Here is a 21,437-nt window from a genome sequence, read left to right on the forward strand (position 1 = left end):
TATGTATAAAACGCACTCCTGTCACATTTTTCTAATTAAAACTGCTTCGGTTTACATCGCGTCGAGCGTCGAGCGTACTTCCGCTTTAAGCATCATTACAGCACTTCTGCCGAAATGGTACCTGATAGCGAGTGTACTACTCGGGGAGTGCATCCATTACCTTCACGCCTGCTTCAAGTGTCTGTATACACGTGTGTCTGTACATTAAACGTGTGTGAACACACGCAAATATGGGTTCACCTTTTGAAGTTGTTTCTTAACACGAAAGTGGGTCATTTATTATCTCGTAACACGTGTTTATATTATATTTAAGAAGTTACATACTACGCGCACATTCAGCGTGGGAAAGTAACTTCGATAAAGTCAATTAACTTTCCAATATAATCATTGTCACAAAGTGATTACTTTTTTTTATCTTTTATTATTATCCGCCATTTATTTGATCTTTGTATCACATCGTATTTTTTTTTTCTTCCAACATAGACCCGAGCTAAATCCGAGCTAAATCCGTCTCTACGATTGCGTCATTTCTGAACCACATTGGGGTCCCATTTCTCGGTCAGATATCCGCCGCGTCGTAAATTCGGTTCGAAAACCGAACACGCCGTTGTCGAATTTGCGACGCGGCGCGGTTCGGCGCGATTTCAGCGCGGCGGTCTGGCCGCGAAACTATGAAATAATCTCGTCGTTAATCACGCGCGTCGTATTGGGGTGGGCCGCGCGCACCCCTTGAGCCGGCGGCGGCTCTCGGTCTTTTCTGCCTTTCCCGCTCGAAACAATGAGGACGAAAGTTTACGGTCGCGCTAGACCGCCGTGGAAGACCGTATATTTTCACCGCAACGCTCGTAAACTGCGGTCATGCTGCCACGTCGTAGAAGGCGGTTCTTCGAACGGTGGTGCGCGAGGAACGTAGGGACTGCGTGGCACAGTGCGCGCCACTGTGTCAACGTGTTACCGGATAATTCCCGAGTTACGCAGATCTCTTGTTTTCCCGTGTGTGCACTTCTCTTTTTCGCCTCTAGCGAAACTGCGGAGATTTGTTCCCCCGAACGAGCGCGCGTGTTTATCTAACAAGCATTTTGGATGAAACATGAAAGTCGTTGATCCCGCCGCCGCTTGCCGCTCGCACTTTTCGCGACGATTTTCGCGCGTCGGTCGAACAAAAATTTATTCCTGTTTGTGCGCGTGAGAAGTAAGAGGGGTGGAAGGTTGCGGCAAAAGCAGCATATCATCCGCGCGTAAGAAAACCGTACCGGGGGGAGAAAGCGTGTCGGAAAGAAATATGCCAGTGGAAAACCGAGATAATGCTTCCAAGAAATAAAAATGTCGGTCGCTCGAACACGCGAATTAGGAACTTCGTAAGGAGAAGGTGGGATCTCGGGAAAAGGAAGTGGTCCGGGAAGATTTAGCGTGTGGCAATTTGTGGAACGTTACGTTATCCTTCTATAGTAATTGTGACTTCGCACGAGAGTTTACGAAAATGTATCGCCTCCCCGTTAGAGACAGTTATTTTCTGGTTCACATTTATTGTTTTCTGGATGAAATGCGCGCGAGAATAATGTGAGAGAGAAATTACATTTATTCTCTTCTCGCACGTCCAATGAGATTTAAAGATTCTTAAATGAAACGAAAGTTGACAAATGAGACAGAAAGGTTGATTAATTAAGCGAGTTGTGAAATATTTTGATAATAATAAAAATTTCTCAAAGAGAACTTCTTCTCGGATTTTTTGTTGCGGCTAATCCAAAGATAAAGCAGACCAAAAACGAATACAAACACGAATACAAACACGATGTGCGAGAGCGGATTAAAAAATAATTAAACAACAGATTTTGAAACGTTTTGGATTTTTTAAATCTTCTTTAGTCGGTATAACAAAAAAAAACCAATAAAGACTCGAAATATCAAAAATAAAAAAAAAAAAACAAAATCCAAAAATGTGTCAATGTCAAAAATATCAACAGCGCGGTGTGTAAGGTCGACCGATAATTATAGAAATAAAACTGAAATACGCTGACGCGTACAATGATCGCGCGCACAACTTTCGACTAATTATTTAAAAATCCCGACTCGCTTTACATCGAGTGCTTGCACGGATGTGTTATTATACATCGCGCGCCGAGAGAAGAACGAGCTTTATATACGTCAACGCACAACGGTCGGTAGCTGCAAAAGAATTAACTATCCGCTCCGGTATATTAACCATAAAAGGGAGCGTCAATGTACACCGGTATATTACATACTTTTGTCTATTAAGTAATGTAAAAATGACGCTACGCGTTCCCGCGAATGCACTAATTTTCATCCGCTCGTGTTTGCGCATTGAAGTGCCGGTCATTAAATTACGATACGAACCGGGGTTCCGAAATGAGGTTCATATACACAGCGGCGCGCGTAAAAAGCTCGTTTAAAAGCGTTTAATTATGACGACGCGTCGCGTTCGAATTTACAGCCATTGTGTGTGACATAATTCGTCTGGCGTGGGACCAGACTCTCTGGTTTTATGTGCGCGAATACACACACACACACATACACAATACTTTTTCGTTCTTCTCTCCGATCTCTTTCATTTCCAGAATCCTGCGCGACAAGGTTTAGGAAGAAAAACGATCCTAGCCGCAAAAACGGCCACGGTAATAGAAGGAAAGCAACAATCTTAGTTTACGGCACATTTACGCGCGCGCGCGCGGTAGATATGCAGTAATATTACGAACGAAATCTGTGGACGCGGATAGAAAAAAGCCCCCGGAGATAAAACCGTGACGAACGCACGATGATTATTCGCATAGAAGTTGCGGGGTTGCCTGTAGAGGTGGCGCCTGCAACAGAACTGGCGACAAGTAGTAACGAACGGCCTTGAGTCAGACGTGAAAGTGGTGTCTTTCCGCGCTAAAAATTATAAACGGGAAAACGCGCGTGGTATTACATGTGTATGTTTTTGTAAAATTGTTGCATCAAGTTTACGTTCTACACGTATGTAACGTTTGCTTTTAAAAATATTTACGGATTTAGAATTTATTTACTATAGATAGAAGTTTTCATATCACACGCACGCGCGTGTGTATTTTTTATCACATCGAATATATATATTTCGTCAATATCTCACACGAAAATACTCGCTCACTCGAAGCAATTAGTAAAACTAATTCAATGCTCTTCCTCTTCCCGTTCTTGTTCCACGATTTGCGTGCCGTGGAAGCACTGGAAGTGGCGGAGACAGCGATAATGGCGATGCAGGACGATTTTCAGGGACGATGTACATCATCCTTATTTGCGACGATGGCTTTTTGTCAATTAATCTGAAGTTATCAGGAAGCGCTGGCAGGGCTTTGCTCCCCTTACAGGGCGAAGGGATGGGGGTGTTGGTCATTTGTATAACGCCGCGGTGGTGTGGGTGTGTATATACGGGCGTTATCGCGCTGGGAGAGGAATGGTGGGAGGTAGCGATGGAACCAAACTAATATTTACTTCCGAGTCTCGAGCAAACCAAGCGAAGATGTTCATATAAACTATGTCAATATTAACTTCCGAATCGTAAATCGTATATTGATGTGCTTCGACTATACATATATGTATATCGATTCGCTCGCACATTTTTGTGCCGACCAACAATCCCGCTGACGCTTGCGATGTTGTGTAACAAAAACGAAATTTTGGTTTTTTCTTTTGGAATTCCTTGAATTGCGAATTCCGTTTTGTTTCGCCGACGTTATGTTTGTCCCAAATGTTTTTTGATACACTCGCAATGTGCGCGACAATAGGAAATAGTTTTGTACGTTTTAATAAACCCAGGAAACAATCGATACCTGGCGGGCGATGATAGGCGAAGATTGCGCGTGTGAAAACGGTGAACGAGATATATGTCGGCGGTGAATGAGATTGAAAGAGGATATCGCGGGCTTTTGAGGGAGAACGTTGTTTATGCGAAACGGTCAACCCGGGAACGAGTTACGATGTCAGCAGGGTTGTTCTGGGCAGATTCGTTTGATAATTCGATAGCCGCGTTCGCGCGCGCGTTTCAAGCCCGCCCTTCTCTCCTCCCTCCCGCGCAATCCATCCCCCGCGCTTAGATTTACCCTCGCATTGCACGCAGGTTATCCAATTAAATTTATCAGATTGCACGCGTTCGAGGGTCAAAAAGAGGGACGATATGCTATGATTGGCAGCTGTTTGTCTTTTTTTTTTTTTTGGGTCACGCCGAGAGAACGCGTATTTTTTCATTCGCAATTGGAATATTGCTCTGCGGAACGAAATGGACAACGGTGGCACGATATAGCAGTAGATTGAAATAAATTTTCATGTGCCTGCGTGCGTTAATTCACTTGAAGAATTCGTGTTATTTTATTGCTTTGTATGTTTTTTTTTTTTTTTTTTTTTTTTACAAAAATTGTTTCTTTAACTCGTTTGACACAACGTTGTATTTAATAAAGAGCAATTTTTCAATGTGTTGTAATTCGCGACAATTACCGGAGCGGAACGGCGACAACACAACAATCGCGAGATTGCGGATTTAATCGCTGAGCGAGAATAAAAAAAAAAGCGCTAAAGTTGCAAAGTATTAGATAAGAAAAAAATTAAACGTCCCCGCATTTATACCTACAACATCACTCGGGGGAGGTTCCTTCCGTATTAGCGCGATCGCAGTCAGCCAGCTTCTATTACGAACTTTCCTTTTGGATCAATCCCTGTCAACCGCCAATGAGTATCGTCGTTCGGTCTGATGATGATTGATGATGATGGAGAGTATACTAACCGTTCCAAAGGTATACTAACGAGAGAACGATCCGTATAGACCGGCGGCGCCATTTGAATGACGTTCATTCGGGAAGTTTGAAGGGTTTATGCAACACGTGTTCAGATAGCGAACGAAAAGATCGAAAAAAAACCCGGAAAACCGCAATAAGCAGAGAGGGGAGGGGGATTAGGTATTGATGAACACCGAGTTTGGCTGGAAATGGGAGATGAAAAACAGCAAAATAGAAAAATAGAAAAAAAATTTTCCGATATATTGTTTTTGAACATATTCAACATAAAGCGCAATTACATTTGTATTGTTCGTCGCACGAAACGATGTTATCTCTCGCGAGTTCAAATAATGCACTTTATAATTTCCCAAGATCGTAATCGTTTGTGGAAGTTTGGCGCGAAACTCCTCCTCCCAACACGTGTCACCGCGCTACGTGATGCGCATATTTAAAATAAATTTGATGGGCTACGAGCGAGCGAGCGAGCGAGCGAGAGAGAGAAAGAGAGAGAGGGAAAGAGGAATGTATGCGAATCGAATTTATCTCACCGCCACTTGCATACGTACGAGGCAAATGTGCGCGCGCGCGAATCGAGCTTTACACACGAAGAATTTGCTCTTACTTTATGATTTGCGCGCCATCGCTCCGCAAATTGCGCTCGCAACCGAATCCGAGAATTTTTATTTCGCGCAATCAGTGTGTATAAATTTTATGTAGTTTCCCCCCCCCCCTTTTTTTTTTTTTAAATAACAGTTTCTTTAATTCAATACCTTTTCGGCGATTAAAAAAGTTACGCGTATAGCGCGCGCGAGGAAAAATTTTACACACGCCAATTACGAGTGTCTGATAATAAAAGAGAATAAAAAAAACCTCTCGATCTGCTTATTGAAACAAATTTTTGCAGACACACTCAATCTGTTTTATTGTTGAAATGAATCGGATATTGTGCACACAAGAAGACACCCGATATGAAAACGTGTTATTGATCAAACACGAAACAACCTGTTCCTTTTTTGTTTACATGTTTACAATATATCCGGCGGTATCTTTTGTGCGAGTAAAATTGTTAGCGCGAACGTGTGTGCCTCTCTCGACGAAATATACACGCGTCATCTGTCGCGCTCGTGTAGTATAATGTCTTTCACCATTACGAAGACGCGCGTCGCCGCTATAAAGCGCACCAGATTATTCTTCATCGCGCGTAGAGACGACGAGATGGGAGAGAGAGAAAGAGAGAGAAGAGGAGCGGGGATGAGGAAAAGACGGGGCGTAGGAGAAATTCTATGGCAGATACAAAACGAGGCGCGTACAATGAAGCAAAGTGCATAGCGGTGTTTCCGTGAGATATTCCACCGAAACGTCGAAGAGCGTATTACGCTTAAGAAATGAGTCGGAGTTTGTGCGCCGCTGTGTGCCGCCCGGCAGTTCGCTACTTGCCGCAGTTATAATGCACTCTGGATTCTTGTACCTCGCAAGTAGTACATCCCGCCAGTCGCTTGCAGCAGATTCGGAGTTGTACTCTCGCGGGAGGCGTCGTCTCGGCGCGAGCGCGCGCTCGCTCGCTCGCTCGTTCGCTTTTCCCAGGTTTCCAGAATTTCGTACAAGTTTCAAGAGGAACACGTAGCGGGGCGCGTTTCTTCGCGACGCGTAACAGAACGTTACACGCGTGATTAAGCCGCCACTGTGTTATATATGAGAACGATGAAGAATGGTTTCTCGCGCAAAATCCTATATAAGCGCGCGGTATATATAAATGTAACGTTGCGCGTTGCATTTGTGTAATTTTTTTTTTTTTTGGGGGGGGTGGGAGATCGCGCGCGTCAGGAAAAAGAACACTCTAGTGTGTCAAAGATCTCAGTTTGTCAAATCGTTATGTTTTTTTTTTTTATTTTCCAGCACCAGCAGCGTACGTGCGCGAAACATCCAAGGACGGATCCCAGCGGCGTGCAAACGATGCCAATAATAATTCGACGGAGGATTTGCCCGTTTTCGAGCCGACAGCAGCAAACGTCAGCGCGTTCGTAGGGCAAACCGTGTATCTGCCATGCCGCGTGCGAAATCTGGGCGACAAAGTAGTAAGTCTCTTCTTATTTTTCTCACGCTTTTGCGTTGGAAATCCGATTTCTATCGTAATTTGCGAGTGTCAACAGATACAAAAAAAAAATTTGAAACTTTAAACGTATTAATTTTTTTGTATCTGAAAATTATACGGTTACAACTGCAGACCGATCTTCACTCGAACAGTACAGAATTATTGTGTGATAACGTACACAGCGTTCGCGCGCGCGCGATTGACAAAGATCGCGCGTCTGCGTGCACGACGTTATTAATTGCTAACAAGCACCAACTCGCCTAACGGCAATTAATCTGAAAATTTATCGGAGATAGAGAGGAAGAGAGACGGTTTCGATTCAAACAGGTTGCTCGAGAGCAACCTTATCTGTACAAGGGAGCCCTAATGTAATTAATAGAACGTGACAAATTGTCGCTTTCCGTAATAGAGCAGGCGGCCAATAAATATCGCGATTAGAAACGCTCGCCGTGCGTAAACGCGGACCCTGGGAATATTGGTGTCATAGCTCGCGGGAAATGGCGCGTCTGCGACGATCTATCATGCGAGAGAGGAGAAAGGGATGGGACGAACATCGGTTGTGTTTCCTTCAAAGGCGAGAAATCTCTCTGATGCCGCAACGTCGACTAACCGCGGCATAGATTTAATAACGAAGATGTACGAGTGCTTTTCCGCAGAAAAAAAGTGTCTCACTCTCTTTCTCTCTCTCTCTCTCTCTCTCTCTCTCTCTCTCTCTCTCTCTCTCCCGGCGTGTCCGAACTTTCATTTCGCGTTGTGTGAGATATTTGTTATATCATCAAAGTTTTCTCAATTAAAAAAAAAAAAAAAAGATAATACGCTAATAACGAGTTTCTCGAAACTAAACATTAAAGCTTATTAAAAACAATGAAGAGGAAACGCGAGAAAAGAAAAACAAGGAGCGATTGTGAGGCAAAAGATTAAAAAAAAAAAAAAAAAAAAATCGTGCGCAGAAACTTGTAAATTTCGGCGGCGTGGAAAGAGGATGTAATGCAAAGGGAAAAAGCTCGAAATTCCTAAGGCGTTTACATTGAAAAGTACGAACACTTTATAAGTTACCTACGTAAATTCCTCGCTCCGAGGAACACGCGCAAATAGAATCTTTCGAAAATGCTCGCGTCCGCGCCGCGCGAGGGCCGCGCGCTGCCTCTGCTCGATGCAGACCCTGGGAAACGCGATTTCGCGGTAACGAGAGCGTAAAGGGGGATTGCGGGAACGATCGGAGCGTGCACATGCGAATTTGCGGACGACTCAGCTGCGATTCACGTAGACGGTGGTTCGTGGATCGTTTTCGCGGGCGATTCGTCGTCGCTGTTCGATATTTGTCGGTCGATCCGACCGCTTCGTTCGCAGACACCCGTTAGATTAAAGGGCACTTGGCGCCAACCCGGAGAGTCATTCCCCGGAAAGCGAACGTCGCGCTGTTCGCTATGCATTTTTCCCCACGAACGCAATTTTTCGACACGCCCGTCCAATTTTCGCGACCCACTTTCCCGCTTTTCCCGAATTTCCTCTCCCGTTTCGGACAGACTTCTTTCTGATCCTACACAGGCTTTATTGTTATTGAGCGACAGGCAGTAAGCGTATGCAACTGGTAGATGGATGTCGGTTTTTTTTTTTCACAGCGTAGCTTCGCTCTGCGTTGCTTTTTTTTCTGGATGCCGAAGAACAAAACATTCGCGATGAAAATATATCTGCTGTCTTAAAGCTTTTATAATAACAACGCTTTACGCGTGCGTGATAACAAATTGTTCAAATTTTTAATTTAACGCGATTCGCGACAATACATTCGTCTCGCAAAATCGCTCAATCGTTTTATAGCTAAGATTGAGATTTTTTTTCAAGATATAAATAAAGAAAGTGAAGTTCCGTTCTTTCTTGTGTAACTCGTAATAAAACTGCATCTTCTTAGTTGGAGGAGAGAGTTTCATTTTGATGTCGCTGCTCAATTGTGAAAATTGTGAACTGAAGATTGATCGCACAATCAAATACAATTCAACGTGCGTTATTTCAAAAGCGTATTTGTGTCTAACGTAGATTTTATTGAAAAAAACGAACAAATATATGTATATATATATATATATATATATATATATATATATATACATATAGATTTCTTTAATAGCCGGGGATACGGAATTGCTCAGCGCGCATTTTCTCGCAGCATGGCCGGATGCATTTTTAGTTCACGTTCACCAGGTTTTTCCAATCTTTTCCACATTTTTCTTCCTTCCACTTATCTGTTTTCTTTTTTTTTTTTGGTCTATATAGCGATTCCCCTTTAATTAAATATCGATCTACACGCGCCGCGGTCAGCGGCGACGCGTCGATTACGGTCGAGTTTTACTCGAATTACGTCGGAAAAAATCAAATTGAGTTCAAGAAGAAAATAATTGCGAGAGATTAGTCGCGCATTTATTTTGTACGAAATTCCGAAATTGCACGTTAAACGAAAGATCGGTGAGATTCTAAAGAAGGGAAAATTTGATAGTTTTCCACCCGTTACGATCGGATTACCGGTTAACATTTTGTCGGGAATAGTACTCCGTTAGAAGAAACGAAGAAACAAATTGCGTGAAAGAAATGATTTTCCGGGTTTCTCTCGTTAGAGTTCGGCAAATTATGCGCGCTCGCGAATAAACGCGAAAAGGAGAAGATACAAAAGAAGACAAATTGATTGCAATTTGTCACGGATAATACTTTGATCGATATTTAATCAAGAAACGAATTGGCAAAGAAAAATACCGAGGGAAGGGGATCACGAAGACGAAGAAGAATGATGCGTAATGACCGGGGGCGACGAGATTGGTCGTCCTCGGGAAGATACTGGCTCCCTTTCGTTCTACGCGAGCGCAACACAAAACGCATAGTCCGATATTCAATTCTATGTAAAAGGTGTAAATATATTTCTTGCGTGAGAAAATCGAAACTCGATCCTCCTTCTCTCCACGTCGAAATATCAGTTTACGATTTTCTTTGAGCGAGAAAATATCGAGAGAGACGTCCGAGAGACGCGAATGCAAGTCGTGACAACCGAAAGGCCGATCGTGACTGCGCGTATTGTACCTCTCTTCCATAACGTTCTCTTCTTTTGCGAGAAGATCGCACCCCTTCCAACCTCCCGTCACTTTATTCCAACGAAGATGAGTTATGGAAGCTGCGCGATTCTTCCGCGCGAGAGGATCCCGCGGAACGCTTAACGAGATAATGTTACCCAAAGTGCTGTCCAAGTGAAATAAACGTTCGCTTTTGTGTCACTTGCTAAGCTTTTACTCAATTCGAGGAGCGAAATCTTTGGTGTATTTTACACGAGTTACGGCAATTATTTCGAAGAACGTGTCTTAACTGTTTCTCTCTATCTCTCTCTTTCGATGCCGATGCTCTATTTACGAAATTCGAGCGTTTGCGAAAGAGAACAAAAACGTATTCTCAGAAATTTATTTCATTCCGTGTGTGCGACAACTACCATTATTATCGAGGATACGTCCGGGATGTGTTTGACCGTCGTGAGTTTAAGCGTTTCGAGCATTACCTGTCACCGGAAATTGTCTGAATTAATGGTTCTGATGCTAATGTCCGCCATCAGCATAAAATCAGGCACGTCGCGCAGTTCCAGGCCATAGAATCGCCCAAAAATCCGTCCGGTAACTCGTTCACCTCCTCGACGGTCCAAAACATCCGGTGACATGATGGATGACCCGTGGAAGGAAATTCCTCCGGTATTTATGCTGCTCATAAAGTTCGACGGGGCGCGTCTCTCGCGCTTGCTCGCTCGCGTTTGTCGTTGACCGGCTTAATGTGTCCTGCCAAATTGGCGCGCGCGTTGAAGAGAGACGTTAATACGGAAAATAGAAAAAAAAAATTCATCTCTTCCCTCTTTGTTCAGCTTCAAGCTCCGAGTGTCGAAACGAATTTCTGATAATAACGCACGGTATATAAGAATACTGGTGAAATTATGATTTTAACGAATGCATTTTGACGTGCGCGAAAATGTGATTCTCTTCGTTTAGTCTCTCGCGCGCGTCATCACACACGTCAAACATCACAGAGAATAATGAATCGACGCGAAAAAAGAACCAGATCGATTTTCCGCGCGTAAGACTCCGCGAAGCGAGCGCGGCATTTCCACCGCATAAATTGAACAAACGCGAATTATTCATGGATTCCGGGATAAGGGAATGCGGACCAGTTTGAAAAACTAGGTGCGACGTGTGTATTCGTTATACGTGCGCGAATGTAATCAGAGAAAAAGGACGAAACGGACGCGAGGGGCCGGTTGCCATTTTCGTTCCGATCTGATTAAGTCGCATTTTTCGACAAAAAACTGTCGCCGAAGCAGATTCTTTTCGGCGGATGATTGACGTCTCTCTTCGAGAAGATATTAATTTCATCGTGAAATATCTTGGCGCAGTTGCGCCGCGAAAAATCTACAAGATAATTCGCTGTTAATAATTTGTCTACATTTTTTACAATATGTCTCATATTTTTTTTAAACGACGTATTTTAACGATAAATTCTACGCGTTACTTAGAAATTAACGACGTATTTATTTGCATCGAGGAAAAATTGTCCGAGAAAAAGCTGCGGAATATCTGAACGCGGCGTGTCTCGGGGACCGTGTGTAAATTAGCACGAAGTGTACCTATTGTGTAACGCGAGCGTTGTTGCTGTACACAGAAGCGTAATAAATTTACATTAGTGCCTGGGAGGTATATCGCTTATCGTTTTCCCCCGCGAGATTATTACGTATAAAATTGAAAATGTTTCGGCGCTCTTGTAAAAACATTCGCTCGCTTGAATAATTGCCCCGGTATTCCCTCGCGAAATCGTATCGCCAACTGAGGCTGTGCGAGCTTGACACTGTACATTTGCGGTACTGCGGGATACGAGGGCTGTGTGTTTTTTGTTTTTCAAGACGATATTAATAACATTCGCGTGTTAACGTGACCCGCGACGTGGAAATGACACGTTGATGTTACGGAAAACAACTTCTTCTTTAAGAAAAGGTCAATGACCTTTAAGAAAAGGGTCAATGACCTTTCGTTACCGAAGATAAGGAAAAGGTAATACGAAAGTGGCTGACAGTTGTCATCAGATATTTACAGAACGACGATAATTGTATAAAAAAAACCTTGTTCCCGTTCTTTTCTCTCTTTTCTGTGTGATTTTGTGCCGATTACGCGACTTGTCCATTATATCGCATCGGAATGGCTAATTCGTAAGTTCTCTCGAGAAATTCAGCGGGGATTTTAATTACGAGCGGTAGTCTTTCAAGCGTTCGCAAGAACAAGAGAGAGCTTTTTTCATTAAGATTACTTGCCGGGACGTTTTCTAAACAAATGTTCTCTTTGCCATTGTGTCGCCTTGGCAAAGAAAAGAGAAAAGGTATGAGAGCGCGTGCGCGCGCAAGAGAGAGAGAGAGAGAAAAAAAGAGCGAAAAATGCAGAAGAGGGAAAGTGAAATAACGGCAGTATGGGCGGAATGTCTCCAGGTATTTCAAAGGTGAGAGACCACTTGGCGTTTGGAAAAAAAAAAGCTGTTCGCTTTTTTGCTGCTAAAAGTATGAATTGCGCTCGAAGAAGAAAAAAAGAAAAACCAAAAAAAAAAAAAAAAACGAGTAGGAGCGAATTGTGCGGAGATGATAAATTTGCGCGCGCGCGCGCGGAAACTGCGCGCTGTGTGTTACGACCCGCGTGGAAACAATCGAAAATTCGATCAATATAGGCGGCGATGCAACACACTCCTCCCGTTTGTGACGTATAGCGCGCACACGGTCTATAATGTACCAGCCGTTTGACCGCGAAACTACGCGCGATTGAATTAGCGATCGATCATATAACTCGGTAATTACCGTAATTACGTAAACGAGTGATTCGGCCTTAGCGTGAGACAGTCGTAATTACTGTCGGAAATAGACACTGTTTGCGCGCGCTCGCAAATGACGCGGCCAATAGATTGACTGTATTCCGTTTCTGACTGGCATTACGCGCATCCGTTGTTGTTCGCGTAAATTACTTTTAATGAGCGACGCATATCGAGCGCGAAAGATCGCGTTTGTATAATATTTTTATATTTTCTATATCCGCGCGCGCGCGCGGCTAAAAACAATTTCACTTGTGTTTTGTACTTGTTTGCCGTATTATTTTTCGCGTACCAGAGAAAAAGGATATTTTTTTTTTTTTTATCTTTTATTATACGTCAAAAAAAGCGCGTAACTGAAACGCACAGCGTGCGAGCGTTAAATTATGTTCTTTCTCGCTTAAAATAAAATGCTCCATGCCATTGCTCGCAAGGAGCGTGTGTGATGGTAGTTTCGCCGTGTAGTAGAAACGACGGAGAGGAGAGGCGCCACTCGCGCGAAACTACGCTTGTAGCAACAACTCGTCGGCACACGCTAAAGTCGACACCGAAAACTGGCTGGAAATGCAGCCAGTAGAGTTCCTTTCCGTTTGCCGACGTCGGACGGCTACGTCGTCGCCGTTTACGAAACTTTTATCGCGAATGTGAAACTGTCCGGTTACGACGCTCCTGAAAAGAAGTTCTCTCCGCCCGTTTAGAAACGGTTCACGTCAACTTCACCGCGCGTAAGCGCCAAATAAATCTCGAGAAGACTCGGCGGGAGTACATCACCGGACGCGGATGACGAGAAGATGAAACGACGTATCCCGGCCTCAGCGAAACGGTAATCGACGTATTTTATTTCATACGATTTTACACCCCATCCCACGATAACGTGTCAGAGGGATTTTGATTGCAACGCGCGGATTTCATACGGTTTTATATAATCAAAGCGCTTATATTATGAAAATAAGTCTCGTATTACTGTTCGACTTCAAAAAGCGATATTTTGATATGTTTCTGATCAGAGCGTTTCATTAAACCGGAAACGAATGTGCGTCTGTGCGCAAGAATTTCAATAAACGATATTACTGCCGTAACCGGTGCTGTCAATATTTGTTATATTATCCGACGGTTTTAAAACTTACGGTTTAATCATTGATGATTATAACCAATAAGCAAGTAAATTTCTTTTTCTATCAAACAAAATTTATATCTCGAAGCATAAGGGATCGAAATAAAACTGAAGAAGATGCAAAAACAAAAATCAACAGTTGATAAAAAGTTTGTTTCGTCGTATATAATTAAAAAAACCGTATATAATTAGTTCCGTGTTTCTGATTACAAGTAATTGATTAATTAATTAATTTAACGACGGGCTAAAAATTCACGCGCATTTTTTGTCGAACAAGAGCCATCGAGGAAAAAAGCGCCGGTATCTCATCGAACAAGATTCATTATCGATATTCGTGACGGCGAGAGACGGAAAATTCCAAAAACCCTCGATGGCGTATCGTAAATGCGATGTTACTAGAACGCCGACAAAAAGAACTCGAATTATGGAGGCAGAACAACGCGCGTCGACGCGCGCCCGGAGGAAGTGTACGGATATTTTTTACGAGCAGTCGTTACGCACAACAGCGTCACCGACAGACAGTCTGCTTCCCGCAATAATTAACGTCCGAAATAAAAACCAAAATAAAAACAAAAAAAAAAAAAGAACAGACTTGCAATGTGACTCGGATTGCGAATAAAAATATGATAACTGCGGTCGCGCGACATATGTTTTAAAGTCGCTTATGAAAATAACGCGTGGGGAGGGGCGCAACAACAGACGAGTCTCACATTTAAAATTAAAAACATCCATCGCGAAATTAGTTGGGCGGATGAAAGCGCGATCTGTCACTCGAAACTACACCGCGCGCGCGCGTTAACAAGCCTCGAATTGCGCGCGCTACTCTCCACCGAGAGAGAGGATTTAGTAAATATCCACTTAACTGCGTTTGTAAATTGCAATTGCGTTTGTTATTTTGAAAGTGCAAACTTATACATTTTGTGTAATTTAGATCGCGCGCGCGAATTGTTAGAAGGTGATGTTTATATTTTTTTTGTTTGACGCGATGTTAAATAAATTTTAACCCCCCCGTCCCGCGTACACACTGACACATTTGATATTTCGGGCGGGGATACTGAATGTATATTATAAAAATATTACGTACGTTTTATTTTTATTACATTACACCGTGATATTCGCGCGCGCTAATAACGTGACAATTTATTTCGCCGTCATGTTTAGTCGCCGCATTATTTTTCATAAAATTACGATGCACACACGCGCGCGTATATATACACGCACACATACACACACACACACACATACGCGCGCGCGCGAATCCTGTCATCGCGCGCATTGAGTTTGTTCGTCAAGTGAAGTTTGGGAATAATTAAATTTACCTAATTTGAATGTATTCACACACAGCGCGGAGATTTCGATGGATTCGACTTTGCAAGTTTCCATATTTGAATACGCCATAGAGCGATCAGATTTAAATCGACGTGAAAATTACCATGAAAATTAATTAATTAGAAGCTAAAGCTTCGCATTGCCGGCGTAATGCGAGATTTTGTTACATAAATAAGCGCGTTACGTTGAAACGGTAATGATCCAATTTGAAAAATGGCGCCTGATGGAATATTAATTCCAATAATCGAATATTATACCTGGCTTTGCGATTGACGAAACAATCAATTTGCGATTGGTTTTTTGTTTTTGACGCGTGAGAAAAATCTTTCTCAAAGATATGGAAATTATCGAACGAATGTTGGTTTTTTTTTTCGATGACTTTTTTCGAACGGAACGAGAAGGAGACTGATTCCAGCGGTTGGGTTCAATTCAGAGAAAGAGAGAGAGAGAGAGAGAAAGAGAGACAAAGCAAAAACGTTCCGAAAGAGTGCGAAGGGGGAGACGAGCAGAGAAGAGCGGGAGGGAGAGTAAAATGGGTGTAGAAAAATGGGAGAATAATATGAGAGGGAATTGGACATGACGTACGTTCACTCGAGGTGGTTCGCATTTTACTTGGGAACATTGTCGGAGAGTCAATTTGCATAAACGCAGGGACAAGGATACTCTCTTCTTCTCTCACGTATTTTATTTCTTCTACCGATTAATATTCAGGGCATTCTCTTTGCTCTCGCGTCAGCCGTGATTTACTAGTACGAAATATTCTTCCTGGCGGTCTGCGGCAGAAGTTCAACATTGATTTACCGTTCTATGTAAATCGCACAATTTTTCATTTATTACTGTGCGCAATTGTTTTCCTTTTTTTTTTCCTCCCTCCTTTCTCCGTGACGTGTATCGTCGCGAAATCTATTCGCTCGGCGACGTCGCGCGTAATACAACGCGAATTTTTCTCGAGCCTGCTAATTATTATTGTTGCACGGCGACGCGCGTCTTACACGTCCGTACCATCTGCTCCGCATCATCTCATCGCTTTGGTCCGGCGCTTTTCCGTGGGAGAAGAGATGTCGATAAAATCATTCGCCGTAGCCCCGGCGTCGAGAGGTCATCTAATTGTTTTCTCCCGGAAGTTTCTCACCGGAGAGACGTCTCTCGTCGTGACAAACGACGCTCTCCCCTCCTCCGTCCGCATCCCTGGTGCCCGTATCCTCCTGCCCGCAGGTCGCAAAAAGCATCTGCGATCACGAGCGGAGAAAATGACGCGCGGTTCCTCCGAACGGGGAGCAACGGACGCATGGCCGTCGTCGCAACTTTCCGTGAAATTGATTTAATTCCAGTCAACGTCGTGACGTTTAATTGACGTCTCTAGAAATTCTACTTCCACACCGAGACACGCTCCGAGCAGAGCTGCGGCTTCTTCGCCGCGGAAGAATAATTTAGCGAAAAGTGAGTTATGTTAATGCGAACAAGAAATATAATTTTTATCTCTTAAAAAATAAACATTTGAAACAGCATATTGTATAAGCAATTTACAAAGCTCCCTTTTTTTAAAAAAAAAAAAAAACAATTTTCTACAAACGTGCACGATGAAATTTTTCTGTTCCTGAAATTGGTGTGTCTGGCGTTATTCCCACGCATCTCTAGAAACCTAACGCGACAGTCGGATTGACGAGGAGTTAATTAAGAAGCCTGACACCTGGCGCACCAAAAAGGTCTCAAAAAAAAAAAAAAAACAAATCAAACAGCAGACGTGATAATAGTGTGACGCGGCCGAAGTCGCCGTTCCAGCGAGCCGATAATTGATGAGCGAGTGCAGGAACGGCGTGCAGAAGGAAGAGACGTGGAACAGGGAAGGCAGGAGGTGGTGGCGGCGGCGGTGGCGGCGGCGGCGGTGGCGGCGGCGGCGGCGTTACAAACGATGACGCGGTATTATTTCATTATTTATGATACGAATTTTGCCGCTCGTGGCGCGAGCGCTGGCCGACGTTTTTCCGATTCCGCGCAGCCAGAAGCGCGGATTAAGTTACCGTCGGTGGGCTGAATTAAAACGCTAATAACGAGCGGTGATATTTATTGGACGGCTTTCGCGGGAGTTAGAACCCGAAAGCCGTCCTCTTTTCTCCGCTCCTCTTCCTCACCGCGTCCTCCTCTCGCGTTTTCTATCTCGTATATACTCCCTCGAAGGCTCTGTCCCTTTCCACCTTCGGAGCGAAACTTTTGCCGATCCACGACGGTGTCTTCGGTGCCACCATTGTTTTCCCAAACAGCGGTTCTTACCACTTTTATGAGGGAGATTTCGGGCTTAGCCGGGCAGATAACTCCGGTCGTGCGCGCGCTTGTCGCTTAATCGCGCCCGCCACCCTCGCTTACATATAACTTCAACCCTTAGTCCTTTCGCGTTCCTCTCGGTATCAAGCGATTTCGAAACGAACAAAGGCGAACTATTCGCTTTTTCTCGCCGCGCGCCGAAAGAATAGTTTTACGAGCCACAAATGCAAAGTCGCGTCGCGACCGCGCGCAGTTTACACGCGCGCGAACGCCGCGTAATTGGTTTTTGTGTAATTTTATTGTTGTAACTTCGTGAAAGTAAAAATTTAAAAATCAAAGGATTAATATTAAAACAGACTACGCAAACACTGCAAAAGAGATAATCACACGGTACCGCTTTATCACAGCGAAACAAGCCGGACGGATTTGTTGATAAGTGTGAATTGCAATTTAAATTGAAAATCGCATCGGGGGGAGGGAAAAGTCATTTTACACAAGAGCATATCCGCGTATAAACAGAGAGAGAGAGAGAGAGAGAGAAAGGCGAACACCGACGTTACAATGCCGTATTACGGGATATTGCCTACAGATATACTTTCGGCGGCTTAACACATCTCGCTCGGAGGCCGATAAACGCTCGTGGAACGGTGAACTGATGTAAGCCACGTTCAAAACGAGCTTAATCCGCTTTTGAGTGGAGCGTCGTTGTCGCGCGCAGTTGATCGCAGTAGTCATAGAATTTTTTTAGTCGAATTTGCCGAGGGAGCGAGAGAGAGGGAATGAGGCAACAAACTCGACTCCAAAATCTAAAAACGGATTTAATTCCGCCATTATAAGGCTCGCTGCTGTCATGCGCGACGTCAGACCGAAAACGCGCGCGTCGAAATTTTTTTTAGCCGACACCACGCTCCATCCTCGGATGGAATTCAAAACAGGCTTAAGTCGCGCTGTCGTAAGTAGCTTTGGTTCCGATTTCACGCCTCGTTTCGCGTCTCAAACTCGCGCGCGACTCGACTCGTCACCGAAATTTCGCGCAGCCGAAAAATGTCGCGCGACATCGCGAAAATTCCAACGGGCGGAAGAGATTCACGCGATCGTATACGAAGCGCAGATTAAAACCGCGCGTTGCTCGCGCTGTTTCAATTTCGACGCTCGTAGAATTTTTGGATTAACCGTATAATCCCCGGAACCTTTCAGACTTGCTTTTGTTCGTCTGGCGCGTGTGTAAATAACGTGCGCGCGATTACGCCTGCTTTTGTTCGAAACCGTTTATTTTCCTCTCGGTACGTATTTTCGCATATGTAATTTCATCGGTCGATTTCAATGTGTGTTTGGCTCGCATCGTGCGAGCTTAATTGACAAGATAAGCGAATAACAAATTAATAAAATCGGGCGCGTTTTTTTTTTTTTTGGTCGCGCGTACTCGAGCGAAACCCGAGCGGCGTCATCGATCACGGTAAAAAAGAAAAAAACAAAAAAAAAACAAAATCAGCGGCAAACAGTTTGCAGAAACACGCGCGTTTCTCTTATAATGATATGCAAATGTATTTAACGACAATTCCACGCGCAACGATCCAAACAAATCGACGCGTCGGCACGCGCGTTACTGTGTGCGCGAGAGTGTGCGCTCGAAATTTCATAATCGACGATACGGTATCGCGTCCGAAATCCAGTAAATAATCGCGCGCGACGGCTTTTTAATTTATTCATCGATATCTCGGATGTTTTAAGCAGCTAAACTCGATTGGGTTTTTTTTTTTTTTTTTATCTTCCACCATCCTCTATCCATTCACGAATATCGGATTGCGCGCAGCCTCGTGGCCGACTAAACGGAGAGAACCGAACGTTGCGGTGGTTGACGCGCCAAAGAGAGACGGGGGGTGTGAGTTAGTTTCATTTAACCGTCCACGGCACAAAATGAGCTGGTCGCACGCGCGCACGTTCGCACGCACGCCTCGATGTGTGTTTTGAAGCCGAAAACGCGCGTCCATATATACGCGACTTTCCGTCTATTGAACTGTTCTCATCCCCGATTAACTTTATCGGCGAGCGTGCGTGCGCGCTTGGCCGACAAACCGTCCTCGAAATGCGTAAAAATTTCATCGAAATGGTATCGGTGCGCGCGCGCTTTTACTACCACGCTCTACTCGTGCCTGCCTCGTGCGACCATGTGAAAGCGCTCGTGAAAATAACGGTTTTTCCGATCGGCGGAAACGGCGGCTCTGGAGAAGAGCGCGCAATTAAAAACGTAATTGCCTATCAATTTGCGGAGTTGCGGAGTTTCGGCCGATTTAAGCGATTGAAGGAAAAAAACTCGCGCGTAACGCGATCGCCTGGTCGGAGAGAAAGAATTTCGACCGACGAAAATGTTGTCTCTTGGAAAAAAAAAAAAAGATAAAATATGAAATCACACATGTACGGTTAAACGGAGCAATATGCATAGTGTCGATGTAGTAGCGCAACGACGCAAATTGGTCGCGATTGATTTATATTATATCAAAACAATACGCGGCGCGGGATTTAAGCGATAACAACCGTACGCATTGCAATTACCTAATTAATTGATACTGCATATTAATGACCATTGGAAATGGAACAAATTTTCTGAGGGGAAACGCGCGGAAGTCAACGTCCGCAAAGCGCCTATATTTGTCCGGCGTAATGCAGAATTAACTGAAAGATATATAACTCAAATTTATGTTGCGCGCTTTGTTGCGGAGACGTTTGTTAATTTGCATGTTACGGTATTAACTAAAGAAAAACATTCTTCCATCTCGAGATCGCGATTCGAATCTCCAGCAGACGGATCTTCCCCGAAATTTCGGCAATAAAACCCTTTCCTCTTCTCGAGGGCGTATCCTTCCTTGAAATTGAGATTAGTCTACTTACAGTAGTAAGCTTATTGAAGTTGATTAAAGGAGTGACGCGGAAGAACCGATGGAGGAAGGGCGCGATCGAGAAACGAAAGGAGAGGAAGGCGGAATTCACCTCGTAATCTTCGTAACAAGCGCCCTTTTCCTTCCCGCTGTACCTCCTCGTTCTTCGTCGTGAAGAGCCCACTCCAATAAATCACGCGACTCGAGTCCCCCGTGTAAACATACACACACACACACACAGAAGATCGACTTAATAAATCTAATTATCCGTAGAAAGATGTTGCCCAGAAAAATAAATTTATCGTCGGAATTTTTGATACCGATAACCAGTAGTAGTTTGTATAAACTCAAAAAAAATAGAGAGAAGGAGGAGTGGAAAAACAACACGTGACTAAAGTCACGTGACTTTAAAAACGTGACTAAGATTAAGTCACGCGACAGAGAAGAGAAGAAAAACAAGACTTTATTTTAGTCACGTGTCTGTAAAAACGTGACTAAAGTAAAGTCACGTGACAAGGAAGAGTGAAAAACCAGCACGTGTGTGACTAAAGTCGCATGACTACTTTAGTCAACAAAATCACTTTCGAACGGCGCGGGGCACTACCGTGCCTCTTGATTCCGCGCAAAAACAAATAACAAATCGAGTGAGTGCGGCGCGTTTTCACCGCGACAACAAGCGGAATTAGTGTATATTTCGAATTTCGATAATAGTACACATGTACACACATAACACACACGTCGTTCGCGCTTCGAATATCGCGGGTGCACATCGAAGAGTTTTTGTTTAACGCGCGCCTCCAAGTGATTTGTTTTGTTTAACGTGACAGGTACTTTTGCGACATAATGGATTGCGTAAATTTTGTCGCGAAATTCGTGCCGACCGATGAAGTCCGGCCTTATGATTTCGGGATATACAACAAGCTAACGCGTGCGCGCGAAACGCGTTTTATTATTTATTGTAACACACACAATTTCTGACGCGCGCGCGAAACGAAGGCGAAAATATCACAACTTCGCGGATGCCGAATAAATCGAGTTTTCGACAACGATTCGCGAAAAATCGCGAAAACACACCGGAGTCTTTGTATAAGTGGTCGCAGGAGAAACGTGTCGTTAAGCGTGATTTTTTTGTTTTTTTTTTGTTCTTTTTTCTTCCTTTCACT

At 43.9% G+C, this 21,437-nt stretch overlaps 1 protein-coding gene across 8 annotated transcripts in view; it reads left to right on the forward strand.

The window, feature by feature from the left end:
* LOC109855683 (lachesin-like) overlaps positions 1-21,437 on the forward strand; it is an 87,667-nt gene that overhangs the window by 20,319 nt on the left and 45,911 nt on the right. For all 8 annotated transcript variants that reach the window (XM_020430184.1, XM_020430183.1, XM_020430185.1 and 5 more), the window contains one exon: positions 6,642-6,820. In XM_020430184.1, coding sequence (XP_020285773.1) covers positions 6,642-6,820 — 179 coding nt within the window. The remainder of the gene's footprint in view (positions 1-6,641; positions 6,821-21,437) is intronic.

This window comes from Pseudomyrmex gracilis, unplaced genomic scaffold, assembly GCF_002006095.1.
Source record: "Pseudomyrmex gracilis isolate BER0280 unplaced genomic scaffold, ASM200609v1 scaffold_95, whole genome shotgun sequence".
In the NCBI taxonomy this organism is placed as follows: Eukaryota; Metazoa; Arthropoda; class Insecta; order Hymenoptera; family Formicidae; genus Pseudomyrmex; species Pseudomyrmex gracilis.